The sequence below is a fragment of the Mytilus edulis genome, chromosome 14, assembly GCF_963676685.1.
Source record: "Mytilus edulis chromosome 14, xbMytEdul2.2, whole genome shotgun sequence".
NCBI lineage: Eukaryota > Metazoa > Mollusca > Bivalvia > Mytilida > Mytilidae > Mytilus > Mytilus edulis.
The window spans coordinates 634361-649783 of NC_092357.1; the positions used below are offsets into that span (position 1 = coordinate 634361).

A 15423-nucleotide genomic window follows, 5' to 3' on the forward strand; every position below is an offset into this window, starting at 1 on the left:
ATGTACATCAGGTTATAATAATAATAATAATAATAATAATAAATTCTTTATTTAAAGAGGGTAACTCAATTAGAAATAGTCTAATTTTCATTGAGGCCCTCAAACAAAATACATGCATACAGTTAACATTCATACATTCATACATTAATTTACAATATATATTACTAGTATATACACAATTCAATCATTGAAATATACAAAGGGTAATAAATGACAATATTTGATATAGTTTTGTTAGAGGAAAACAAATTAGTTGACTTGCATATAATTTTCAAGAAAATGATTATAACTATGTTTCTTGAATAATTCCACATTAGGACATTTCTTTATTTCGAGTGGTAAATCATTCCATACTTTGGTTGCAGAATAATGAAAAGATTTTTTATAAAAATTTGTATTTGGTCTTGGAACAAAAAGATCATTATTAGAGACAGATCGTAAGTTGTGGCGTTGCACATCATCAATATTTAGTATTGCTAAGTAATCAGGTGTTAGCCCATTTACAATTTTATACATTAGAATTGATTGTTGGTATTTTATTCTTTTGGTAAAAGATAGCCATTTTAAAGAAGAAAACATGAAATTAGATGGAATAGAAATATCGCATTCCAGTATAATTCTTGCTACTCTTTTTTGAAGTTTTATGATTCTATCTGAATCTTTTTGTAATAAATTTCCCCAAACTGAACTACAATAGTCTATATATGGTAGAATATATGCATTATAAAATAGTTGCCTTGTGTGTATTGGCAAATATACTTTAATTTTATATAAAAGTGATACTTTAGATGAGATAATTTTACATATACGATCAACATGATCTTCCCAGCTTAAATTTTCATCAATGTCTATTCCAAGTAATTTGAAAGAATGGACATTCTCAATACATGTTTCGTTGACGGTAATACATAATTCTGATAGTTGTTTAAGTTCTTGACTTGATGTAGGACAACAACCCTGACTCAGGACAGGCAAGGGTGGTTTTTCGTTCTGTTATTCTAATTTTGATATAGTTATGGCTGTGAAACTTACATATAGTTTATGTGTTACATATTTGTTTTTCGTTCATTTTTTTATATAAATAAGGCCGTTAGTTTTCTTGTTTGAATTGTTTTACATTGTCATATCGGGGCCTTTTATAGCCGACTATGCAGTATGGCCTTTGTTCATTGTTGAAGGCCAAACGGTGACCTATAATTGTTAATGTATGTGTCATTTTGGTCTCTTGTGGACAGTTGTCTCATTGACAATCATACCACATCTTCTTTTTTTATATAAAGTAGTTCTATGGTTGATGTAGCTTTGAAATAAGGCAGCAACCATTTGATTTTCTGGGGGGGGCTATGGTTTTTTTTTCTGTGCAAACTTTTTTTTTCGCCTTCGGCGAAGAACAATCTATTTTTTTAGCGACAAACCGAAAACAATTTTTTTCTTTCAATTTTAGCATTACATATAGTGGCAGCTGAGGGTGAAACAAACAATTTTTTTTTCTCAGGGTCCAAAACAAATTATTTTTTTCACCAAAACCTGGAAACAAACTTTTTTTTCCAAAAAAAACCATAGCCCCCCCCCCCCCCCCCCCCCAGAAAATCAAATGGTTGCTGCCTAAACAGAATATTCAGGACTTCATGAATCCCAACAAGAGTTATAAGAATGATGATCTTAGTTAAAACTGTAGAAGATGGTTACATAAAATAGATCCTCTCCATCAAGTATGTTAATTAAAGATGACAAAGGTTCACCATCTAGAATTCTGTAAAACTTAGAATTCTCAAATATTAACATAAAAAGAGATGACCATTTTTATTGTACAAACAAACATTCTAGAAACTTTGAAAGCTCTGGCCTTGCGGTCATAAAACTTTACTCAGTACTCCGAGAACAAAATAAGTGCTTGAAACACAAATGCAGTATTTTGATTGGTTGATTCTTGAGTATGAGTACAAAAATCGTGCTAGAAAGTTTTATGACTGCAAGGCCTGGACTGAAAAGTAAATGATATGTTGATTACATAAAATAGGGGGCGTTTGTTTCCTTCCATGTCCTATATTTCCCAGTCTTAAAGTTAGACTTCTTGCAACCCTAGAATTATGCATGTATCATTAATGATAATAATTATGTGCTGTGAAAAAAGGGGGGCGTGGCTACTTTTCCCAATGCAACCTTGAAATTTATACAAAATGAATTTCACAACCAGCGTATTTGTATTCTCTAATTAACAGTCATACTCAGTCATTTATATCTACATAAAGACAAGACAGTAGATAATAATTTGCTATTTCTTCAATTTGTTCAACATAAAATCATAGGAAGTATTATTCCTACCTGTGTATACAAGCCATATATCTTCCCCTCTGTCTGAGCAAATGAGTCATGATATAACAGCATGTCTGACTGTTACTTATTATAGAATTGTATATCTCTCTGACTGTTACTTATAATAGAATCACAACATTGTATATCTTGTCATAGTAAATGCACAGTTTTTGTTAGAAGCTAATTCAACACAACATTAAAGTGAGCAAAATACAAACAAAACATGTTACAAGGGGAAGAAGGATGGGGTTCACCAGAGGATGGACATTTGCTCTTATAAACTCAATAAAGATTGATTGTAGTTTGGTTAATACCATATAGTGGTCCAGTACAGATAAAGAGAGAGTTAACGTATACAACATGCCCTAATGAGTTGAAGTGTCATGAAATAGAAGTTCCTTCATAATATAAGTTCCAAATGGAAAAAATATTCTGGAATATTATTTCCATAGGAATAAATGTTACAGTAGATGTTCCTAACGGAATACATAGTATAGAATATGTGTTCCAACAGGTACAGGTATTATGACATATTGTAATGTTTATAACAAAGTTTCCACTGGAACTTCTGTAAGGTGGAACAAATATATATGTTGACAGAAGACTCTGCTCTAAATGAATAGATAGAGAATAAGATCCAGAGAAGGAGAGATAGTAAAAAACATGGTCGTATGGACTGTAAACTCTGCTCCAAACAGAGACTGAAAGAAAGTTGGAGAAAGGAGTGGAAGCATGCCTATATAGACTGTAATCTCTGCTCCTCATGAATACTCTATACAGAAATCCATAAGGGGAAAAGAGAGTGGAACATTTGACTAGGCTATAATAAAAGCGATTGTGAGAAAGAAACACAAGGGAGAAACACAGATCTGAGAAAGAAAACATGAGCACCTTTGACTAAAAGCTTCTTATACAGAGATTGAGAGCAAAAATACAGAGAGAGAGAAGAGATTGGAAACATGAGCTTATGTACTATAAACTAAGGCTCTTAATAAACAGATTGAGAGAAGGATACAAAAGGAAGAAAGAGAATGAAAACCTACTGTTGACTATGCTCCCAATACAGAGATTGAGAATTGAGAGTAAATGGAAGAAAGAGAGAAAAAGTTAACAAATGATGATAAGACATCAATTGTCAAGTGATGAGAAAAGCCCACTTGGATCTTAAATAATAAGTTAAAAAGAGAAAAATTGGCAAAAAATAAAGAAAAGATGAACAGCCAGAGAAATTAAAGAAAATAGAAATAAGGACACACCCATCCAGAGATGCTAGACCATCATACAATGTCATATCTATATATATAAAAACATTTATGAAAAAAATCTTTAAACTTACATTTTCTGGTACTGCATGTTTCACATATTTCACAGACAATGTAATAACTTTCTGTTTCACATTTTCAGCCTTACTCCGCAGTATACCTAACTTCACAGTAGTTTTGCCTGCAAGTCTTATCGATACTGATATCAGACCATTTCTAACTTTATCAATAAAGAGTTCTCTTTGACTCATACTGTTATCCTATCTCAGATACAAAGGTTTCAAGTATGCTTGTCCAAAATAAAAACAATTCTAAGGAGTTTTATTATCTGTTTCTTAGTATGAAAACGTAAACATCAATAAAGCACGAGGTCTGATAGTGGTAAATAGTTTGCAATTCATTCAAGACATCAAAATATTGTGAAATCAAGATATTTAATATAATGTTTTGATTAAAACTGATAGCTTTATCTTCGATTCCAATCTTCATTTATCTAATTCAGCAGTTGATAAAATCCAACATAAGAATCTAAGTATAAATACACAACTACCATCTGAATGTTAAAATGCTGGCAGATGTTAACAATGAAAACTATGACCATTAACAGCGAAAAACTATGATAGTCCAATTCTTTTAATTCCAGCACAAGTCATGGATGTTGATGAAATTCACAAATAATTGTCAAATGTTCACTGTGGAAAACTATCACTGTCAAATTCTTTTCATGACTGACATTTTAACAGTGACAAACTATGACAGATTTTTTTTTGTAGTCTAATAATCAGATTTCAAAGTTATCTCCCATTTTCATAAATAATAGTTCAGATTGTCTCCCTTTCCATACTTGGAATTCAAACAAAATTTCAGATTTCAAGATGTGCTGAACAGAAAAAAATAGATTGCTATAATTCTTCAATTTGCTTAATTCTGTTTTCACTCTTAGATGAATTACTTCCCTTTGAATTTTCTAATCTATGAATATCAATTCTTTTCAACACTGTTGATAATTCAATTTCTATTCAAGTTTTATTCCTCAATTTCAATAATAATGGTTTCTCAAAATCCATATAAATCAAAATTTAATCCAACTTTTGACTGACAACAGCAACTATTTGTTACATAAAGTTTTCTCTAACTGATAATTCAAATGAATGCATCATACAGATATAACTGTATAATTCTACATAAAACATGTTGAAATGTTGGCAAGATCTGCACATTTATAATGAACGAATCATACAAACATTTTACATGTTCTGAAGAACATTTGATATGACATGTGAATGTAATTTTCAAAAGGAAATAATGAGGTAGAAAACAAATAGAAACTTTTTAGTTGGGAAGAAAAGAAAATAATAAGAAATCTGTTACTTATATACAAATTATTAGATTTATACTCATTAAGCTAACAAGAAAAACACCAGAAACAAAGATCTTATGTTGAGAAGCTGGTCAAAAGGTCTTTCTTCCACACTGTACATGCATGCAAAAGGAAATAGATTTGGTAAGCTAGATGCAAACTTGTTTGACTGAGTGCGCAAAAGCAAAGATTTGCAATTTTCAAAGTTATAAAGTGGCGTGACTCTAGAACTTCAAGTGAATCACTGCCCAAACTCAAAATTTGTCTGTAAGTTTTAGCTTTTTACTTTATGTATGAGTTTAATTAAATTTGGATGAGAAAAACTTCAGGTTGAATTTAGAAACAACAAGAATGTGTCCCAAGTACACGGATGCCCAATCCACACTATCATTTTCTATGTTCAGTGGACCGTGAAAATGAGATAATATCTCTAATTTGGAACATGTTTACTAAGTTTCAAGTTGATTGGACTTCAACTTCATCAAAAACTACCTCGACCAAAATTTTTAACTTGAAGTGGGACAGACAGACAGAAGAACAAAGGAATGAACAAACAATGGACAAACGAACAGAAGCACAGACCAGAAAACATAATGCCCATAAATGGGGAATAAAAATTGGAATGACAGAGGGTCAATGGTAACACTTAATATAATAAATGTTTTATGACATTTAAGATTTACATATGTTTATATTTATGCAATTTATTTTAAATCAAATCATTTAGATTATTATGTTTTAGCTAAATTACAAATTTTGGAGTTTTAATGCAAACTTTTCAAATGAAGATTATTAAGAGGCAGTTTGCCAAAATACGTTAAATTTTGATGCTTTTCATTGATCTACAACAATTGCTCGAGTTATAATATATAATCAACCAACCAAGTTTTACAAAACCTTAACAAAATCCTATTTAAAACATGCTTTAAAACATTATATTTTCCACCCAAATTTTAATCCCATATAATAGAATACACAATCATCATAAAGTTAATCAATGCTGTATAATCTTTATATATCAGCCTTACATAACGAGAAGCACTTGTAACAGGGTACAAAGATTTCTTCATCTTGAAGTGATTAACATGGGTTAATTAAGTGAAATAAAATTATTGTAATTGAGTTATCTCCCCTCCTTCATAATTCTCTTTGATCATGTTACTGACCCAACTAATGATCCAATTAGACAATTTCTTTTAAAGAAACTACCTTTCAATTAGGAACACCAAGTAGAAACAATGGTTAACATGGTTAATTAAGTGAAATAAAACTATTGTAATTGAGTTATCTCCCTTTTAAAATAGTATATACTGTACATTGGTACTGTGAGATCAAATGCAGTAAAAAAGTAGGAAAACACAAAAAACTGATTGAGATCAAAATATAAGGACAACGACAAAATGGTCATCCCCCCATCCCCCCTCCCTAATTTTCATACATTATGATTAGGTGTTTAGGTCTTTAGAATAAAAGCCGCTACACATGTGTATTATAATAACAGTGTGCAGATTTGCCTTAGTCTCATAAATCTAAAAAGACTTCAAATTAGTTGTCTTATAAAATCAAAATTATGACTCACTTTTAGAAATCACAACAATATAAATGTAAAGTTTCAAATATATAGACTCCAAGCAGAGTGGTTTATTAAAACAAAATGCATTTCTAACTGTAATAAAAGATAGTGAATGTGAATTCTAAATGCAAAAATTTAAGGGTTAAAGTAATTGCTTCAAAAAGTTAAACAAATTTAAAAATAAGATTTTAAAATATAATATGTAATTAATTTATATCCTAAAACCGACAGAGTTATTTCCCTTATTCCAAAGTTTCTTATGATACTATTATTTGCCTTTAAATTGGCTAAATGCTGATCACGAAACTGTAGAGAGTTACCATACAAACCCCCAGTATCTTGTTTAATCCCCCTCCCAGAAAACCATCATTCTAATGCAATTATTTTGTAACAATTGTTCTGATTGGATGACAGCAAGCGTAAAATTCTCGATCTCCTTGTCTGTAACTAAGGAAGCCGACATTTTGAATTTCGAAATGTATTGACATGTTATTTCTACAATAATAAACAAAAAACTCACTTGATGCGCCTAAAAATCTTCTTTTTATAAAATTTTATTACATTCTAAAGCGGCACAGAAGCCAGAAAACGCCCGGTGTTTATGTTTGACGCCGGAAGCATACCTATGACGTCACCTAGTGTAGGGACCACAGAAGATAACATCTTTTAGCTGAATTTTCTTTAATGAAGATTTTACACTGAAATAATGATTGAAATTTATTTATAAACTTGTTTTGCATTAGAATAGAAATAACTTTATTATATTTGAAGCTTTGCGGACGTCCATCGGTAGTTTGACTGTCGCAAGTAACCCGTTTACCTGTCTCCGCTCCGCGTCGCCAGGTAAACTAAATTTGCGACAGTAAAACTACTGATGGACGTCCTTAAAGCTTGAAATACAATACAGTTATATAAATCTCTTAAATGTTCAGAGTCAAATTTTAAGTCAGTCAAGCTATGATAAATATATTACCATAAGCAATGAGTTGTTCCAAAGCATTCTAATAAAATACTGATTTATGAGTATATAATCTGTATAAAAATTGGCACAGAATCTGACTGCATAGAATTTGCTTCTTCTGATATTAATAACTTTCTTCAGGCAGGAGGCATAATATTACTGTTGTAATTTGTTTAAAATTCAAAACATGATCCAATCTTTATCCCAATATGACTATCATGGAAGTTAAAAATAAATATTTCAGTTAGATCATTAGTTAAACAAAATTGATGTATATTTTTCTTTCAATTGACCATTTTCAACGAGTAAACTACACATTGGCAAGTCAATCTTCACCTGGAATCAAATATACTCAGCAGAACAAAATATTAGTTTTCTCAATTTCTAGTTTCTTTCCAAAAAATGTGCTTAACTTTTGTACATTTCATGTGTCTAAACCTAGAAATTAATCAACAGCAGACTGTGAGACAGTGAAATTTTTACTGGTGACAATGGGTATCTCCTCCAAAAAAGTCAACAATTAAAGATTGGTAAATTTCTAATTAATAAGTATAAACAAGTGAAACTGCGAGCTACTGCTCACTGATGATACCCCCGCCGCAAGTGGATAATATTAATAGTGTAAAAATATGCAAGTGTTCGGTAAACAGGAAGTTGTCGAGTGATGAATCTGAAAACACATCACACGGTATAGCTGACTTATATAAATCCTGAAACCAAATTTCAGAAATCCTTGTATTGTAGTTCCTGAAGAAAAATGTGACGAAAATTTTCAACTTGGCTATCATGTGTAAAATCATACAAGTGTTCGGTAAACAGGAAGTTGTCGAGTGATGAATCTGAAAACGCATCACACGGTATAGCTGACTTATATAAATCCTGAAACCAAATTTCAGAAATCCTTGTATTGTAGTTCCTGAGAAAAATGTGACGAAAATTTTCAACTTGGCTATCATGTGTAAAATCAGACAAGTGTTCGGTAAACAAGAAGTTGTCAAGTGATGAATCTGAAAACGCATCACACGGTATGGCTGACATATATAAATGTTGATACCAAATTACAGAAAGGGTGGATGTGTAGTTCCTGAGAAAAGTGTGACGAAAGTTTCATGGGACGGACTGACTGACGGACTGATGGACGGACTGACGGACTGACAGACAGAGGTAAAACAGTATACCCCCCCTTTTTTAAAGCGGTAAAAAAAAAGCCGGGGTATAAAAATCAAAATAAAATAATGAATGGAACAGGGAATATGTCATCAACCCGACCAAAGGGCAACTGATTATCAGCTTCAATTAAACACTAAACAGATACATGTAGAGAGTCATGATCATTAGATTAATGGTTCAATTAAACACATGTTCAGATATATGTAAAAAGTCAAATAATTTAGTTTCAATGAAACACTTATTTTAAACACATATTGAGACGAATAAAGGTACATCTAGAGAGTTTAAGATTTCTGGTTCAATGAAGAACTAAACACATGGTAAAATACAATTAAACACCTGTTAAGATACATGTAAAGAGTCATGATCATTAGATTTCTGGTTCAATAAAGAACTAAACACATATTGAAATACAATTAAACACCTGTTCAGATACACGTAAAGAGTCTTGATAATTAGATTTCTGGTTCATTATGAAACACTATTCACCTGTTAAGGTACATGTAGTGTCAGTCTATTTTTGTTATGAATAAATGATAATTAATATATAAGATGCTTTAATAAAAATAACAGATATGGGAACATTTCAAAAGTTCTGGAAGGAATCACTTTGCAATTGAGTTTCTAGAAGTTGTATGAAATTAGTTTCATATCTTTCAATAAAAAAATTGGTACTCTTTATACACGTAATAAAGTGTATATTTGTATTCTAAGTATTTCTTCACTAGTTTTTCATTTCTCATTTCTAATTCCAGATAAAGATATTTACTTTGGAGAGCACCATTTAGCCTAAAATATATATATATATTTTAGGCTAGATTGATTTTTATAGTTAAGTCTTAAATTTAAGCTAAGAAATGTTCTGTATTTAATTCAATATTCATTGTGAGGGTGATGCACACTTGTCTTATAGTCCCATGTTTATGGCTAAATGTATGAAGTACATCTCTCTTTGAAAAATATTCAAAACAATCAAGAGTTATACTTGCATTACTTCTTCTTTTGACCTTATAGTTTTGGTTTACCTTTTAGAAATGCCTAGACATTGTATAATAAACTGAGATTGCCCCCAATACAGATGTTTTCTATAATAAATCACATGGGGTACGTTTTTATATCAAATCTTGATAAATTACATATTCAGTTTTGTAAATTTAATTAGATTTGTAATAGTGATGCTGTATAATTGAAATTCCAGATTATTTTATACTCCATGGGAGACAACTCATGTAATCTTCAATTTTGATTTTTTTGTTATGACATAAGGGAGATAACTCATGTCTACTTTTATAACTTTTATTGAAGAATGGCACTTAAATCATTTTATTTCTTATTCAGGATTTGAAAAGATGAGACAGTTTGCTAAAAGTATCTTTCTTCATTGAGCCAGACACAACTTACATTTTTTAAATTGTCTAGAAACCTATAAAGTAATTCTTGGCAGCTTGTCTGTAAGTCAATGGTACTTCACTTAGAGTACTTCAAATAAATACTGTTTCCATTTCTTGTGGAATTTTAGAAATGATAATTTAATTCTTGTATTCAGTTTAAAACATTTATTTCTTCCATTACTCATGCATTGTATATGATTAATTCTTCTGACTAAACATATTTAAAACATTTCAGCCATTCAGAATCAGACGATCTCAGTTTAAGATGCAAAGAGAAAACTTGAGGAAGTTTTGAAGAAATTATTTCTTCATAAATTAATGGCAATTCCTCCTTACCCTTTTGTATAAAACTGACAATGTTTAGATGTTCCTATGGAGAATCTCACAAAAGGAATATGAAGAGTCCATATTGTCATTTGTTTATGATATGAGCTGCGTCGGATAGAAATCGACCTTATGCAAATGAAAATCAATACATGTATATGTTAACTTTGATATCGGGTTGACAATTGACTAAATCTGTATGAAAGTCTGTGACTATTTGAAAATTTAGTTGTTATATGAACCCTACAAAATAAGCTAAAGTTCATCTTTTATTTCACATTTAAATGTTCGAAATTCCACCAAAGGCTTTATACATGTACATGCGTAAGTGAACTTACATAAGGTCGATTTCTATCCAACACAGCTCATATGTTGCTATTATATTGGTCAAATAAAACAACAAATAAAAGGAAACTGGTAAATCTATATCAAATAGATAAATAAAGACAAAGATACAACAATTAAATTATCATAAACAAACTGCAATTTACTACCAAAATATGCATTGATTAATAACCTGGTCACAATAGACCACTTTCAAGTTCATCCGTCACTGGAAAAAACTCGTCAATTATACGCGCCTTTATGACGTCATTTACCAGATAGAGGGGGTCGCCTGTATCCCTGCACTATTTACGTTCATCAAGCGTCTTAGTGATTGTCATTGTGCAGGATAAACTAGAAATAATGGATGTTCTGTAGGTACTTAATGACAATTCCCTAATGACAGCAATGCTGATTGTCAATTTTGAGAATTTAATTTGCCGAATTGAATAATTCGTACAATATAGAATTATAGTTTTCCAACCACTCGCTCAACATTGGAATGGAAGTGACGACGCCCCTAAACGAACAAATGACGTTCACTAAAACCAGAGTTTTTGACGAAAATGCATCGAACTCGAAAGTTGTCTATTGCCTCTTTGTTTTGTATTTTATTTTCCCAATCTGACAGCATGAAATATTCTTTTAGGTCATTATGATTTCTATCCAGTGTTTTGAATAACCTATCTGCACAGGACAGGATTATAGCTAGATAAAAATGCATGAGTTACATTAGAATCTCAGAGTGATTTATCATTACTTAATCTGCCAGAATTATCATGGATTGTGCCAACTAAACAGCAGTACAGAGAATTATTATACTATAAACTTAGGTCAGGCTAAGACAACTCTGTCAGGACAACAGCAGTACAGGAAATTATTATACTATAAACTTAGGTCAGGCTAAGACAAAATCTGTCAGGACAACAGCACCACAAAACAAGCCCATAAAAAAGAATATGTTTGTTTGCCCTAACCCTACCTACCCTGAAACAGTTGCATACTCAAAATATGTTATGGTCTTGATGTGAAATTAGCAGAAAACTACTTAATACTTCAGGAATTTGTTTAGGCCATACCAAAGTTATTCTGATAACAAAATATTATCAGTTTATAATGATTCTGGAGTTTCATATCAACTTTGTGAGCAAAATTTTCCTCAACAACTAAATCAATAATTTATAGACCAAAATTGAAAAAAATTCCAGTCCACCCAAAATAAAGGAATCAATATTGAAGTCTGAAAACATTCATTATTCCCTCTATTTGTACCTGATATGTGAGAAATGTTCTACACAAACCATTAGATAATAATTATGGAACTAAGATCCCGCTCCAATAAAAATAACCACCACCACCCTGTTAATTATCTGTAGGATATGAAACAAGAATATGTGTCTATACTATATCACATCAATAGCCAATGAGAGTTCCAGCTAATTTACCAATGAATGAATGAGAGGGTATCAAAAACAAGGGAGTATAAAAAAAAATGAGCACCACAAAATTTTGCCCATGCTGCACCTGCCAGAGGTATGATCTGCAGGGATATAGGCTGAAGAAGACATTTTTAAAACCTCAAGGAAACTCACATAACTGCCAACATTTCAAAATGCCCATGGGGGTTTTACGAGGAAGATGGCTTTCATGTTCGACAAAACCTTTAAAGGGGCCTTCAAATTTATTTCAATGATGTTTAATGTGCTTCTTCATACTTTAACAATACTATACCAAGAATATACCAATGGTAAAATTGCTCTTTTAAAATTTCCAATCTCCCGCCAATTGTGACAGTTGGCAGGTATGGACTCATATTTTAGTGAAACAATGTTTTGTATGAGCAACATTACCTAACATCCCTGCCAAATCCTCAGGATAAATTAGACATTTTTGTCAGAATTAACATCAACAACAATCACTAGCAAATGATTTAGTTTATTTATGTTATTACTAATTAACAATCTGTTATAACAAGTACTTTATGTTTTGTGCAAGGAGGGACCTTTGCCAGGATTCATATATTTACTTCAATATTTCATTTCATAAAAAGAAATTAGGCTGTAACATTTGGACAATCAAATAGTTGGTGGATGGACAGTTATAGTTTCAGGAAACCTACTGGAAGAAAGTAAATTTTGATTATCTCCCCTTTATCATATTGTACTGAAGTATTCCACAATTGTGTAAAGTTTTATTAATATTTGTCTATCTGTTTAGAAGGAATCCCACTCACATGACAATCAGATAGATCATTAAATTAGCTTTTTAATGTAGAACTTCCATTGACAGAATAACAGAGGGATGACCAAGGTGATTCCTATATTGCTCAATTAGTACTAAATAGGTTGATGGACATTTATCTGAGGAAGTTGACAAATAGTTATAGTTTCAGGGAGACAGAAAGAGAGAGATATGTGAACAGGGTAATTTCTATGTGTACACTGAAAAACTTTATTTAAGGAGGGGAAAAAAAGGGACAACAATTAACAATTCACAAAAACATTGTGCAAAAACAGAATTTTTGGTATTTCATTGCCATAAAGATTGACCATTGAATTAGGCTAGTATTAGTACAATACAATTAAGAATTAAGAGAAATGGGGAAATTATGTCAGAGACAAAAATGTGACAAAAAGAGCAGATAAATATATATGGGATACATAAAGTTAATTATACAAAATAAGACTTGATACAATTACAAATGAGACAATTCTCCACCAAAGTTAATAACTATACAGCCTTCAACAATGAGTAAAACCTAAACTGCATAGTCAGCTAAAAAAGGCCACAAAATGACACATGTTAAATATTAAAACAAGAAAACTAGTACCCTGATTCATGTACAAAACAAACACAATATTTATACAGCAACAAGCGACAGCTTCTGACTTGGGACAGGCACTTGCAGAATGTGGTTGGGTTTGAGCTAGTTTTTAGGCACCAAACCATTTTTTATATTTTCTCCTGGCATATGCAACCGTGACATCATATTTTTAGAGTAAATGGATCGTTCCATTTTGAATAAATACAGATGAACAGCAACCCAAGAATAAGCTCAAGTGAATAAGAAGAATAAACATGGTAATTCAAATACAAACTTTGCAAAAGAAGACATTATTTAGGGCTTTAGGTGGTACCTAACACTTTCACTAAAATTAATTTGGCTCGTTTAATTTTCATAAAATTTTGACAAAGTATTTACTTTGACCGTTTAACAAAAATATCAAAATATCAAAAATTTTGAACCAACCATTTTATCAGAAAAATTACACTGGTTATATAGCAGTTTGAAAAATACCAATTTTGATCATTGAGAAACTTTATGTTCCCTTTACAACACCACTTAATTAAAACGTTTAGCTGACCTTACAGAGTTATCTCCCTACAGTGTTAGGTACCACCTTAAGATTGCATGGACTTTTTTTTCCTCAAAAGAAATTCCAAAGGTATTAAGGATTTTCCATAGTGTATATTTTATCAATAGCACCAATATGATATAAATCATTTTTCTATTATGTTTATTCAGATTTTTTTTTGGAAGATGTTTTTATTGCAAAAATTGGGACTCAGGACAGTTTTCGAAAAAAAAACCCAACTAAATTTCCATTATAAGTTCTGATTCAATAATCATGATAATTAAAGCTGTAAAACCAGTGGATGTATGCATGCACAATTTTTTTTATTAATAAACACCAATATTTTACTTAATTCAATTGGAATTCCTGCATTTATCATGTTTTACCATAACAAAAGGTCAAATTGCAGAAAGCCTCCCCCTCAATCATTAAAACTCAATGATTTTGCAAAAACCATAGTATCTGGGTGTAAACTATATCTAATCATATCTAATTCTTATTACTAGTACTTTTCTTTTAGAAAGATTATATATGCTGCATTTTCAAAAAGCACTTTTAACCAGATTGCTATAAAAAAATAATAATTTGGAGTTCACTGACTGCATTATATATTTTATCTAAATTCCTCAGGGATAAACATAGTATTGAGAAATCAGACAGAGAAGGGTTTGTGGCCATTATCTATTAATCTGCTACAAGATAGGATGATAGCCCCATACAGAGACTGAACTACTAAGAGATGAAGTTTATGAGGCTATTTATCTTATGTTACAAATTGTTATAATGTCTACCAGTAATTAGTGTGTAATTAACACATGTGTACAATATTAACATGAGATATCATTGGGTGAGGTCACTATAATTCTAAACAATAAGAGGGAGGTCAATGGAATCACAAAATTAACATGAGAAATCAAAGGGTGAGGTCACTATCATAGCTAAAACAAGGAGGGAGGTCGATGGAACCACAAAATTAACTTGAAAACAATATGAGGGAGTGAGGTGGAATCACATGCATGAATAATAGCAAGTTGAGGTCACTTACTTAGTGAAGTCATTCTGGTCATAAATGTATACATAACAATGAAAGTGGCCAATCTTTTTAAATTTTTTTATTTAAAAAGGGGAAGTAAGTTCATTTTCAGGCACTTATTCAGATGGAAAGAATTAACATGTACATTATATATCATATATGTATTACAAAAAACTTAAATTAATTTAGCCTGTGCTCCATATGCTTTTAAAAGTGTAACAGACATTGACAAAAACATGTTACTTGATTCCACATTATAACATAATTACCAATCTTGATTATACGGACACCCGGCCCTCCTTAAAAAATATCTCCCCCCCCCCAAAAAAAAACACCAAAAAATTACAAACCAC

At 31.2% G+C, this 15423-nt stretch overlaps 1 protein-coding gene across 7 annotated transcripts in view; it reads right to left on the bottom strand.

The window, feature by feature from the left end:
* LOC139503097 (titin homolog) overlaps positions 1–15423 on the bottom strand; it is a 73439-nt gene that overhangs the window by 45827 nt on the left and 12189 nt on the right. For 2 of the 7 annotated variants that reach the window (XM_071292792.1, XM_071292794.1), the window contains exon 1: positions 2326–2403. The exons of 3 other annotated variants lie outside the window; for them this stretch is intronic. In XM_071292792.1, coding sequence (XP_071148893.1) covers positions 2326–2388 — 63 coding nt within the window. In that variant the 5' untranslated portion in view covers positions 2389–2403. Of the gene's footprint in view, positions 1–2325; positions 2404–3652; positions 4615–15423 lie in introns of those variants that run through there. 2 more of the 7 variants (XM_071292790.1, XM_071292791.1) reach the window with 2 other exon arrangements.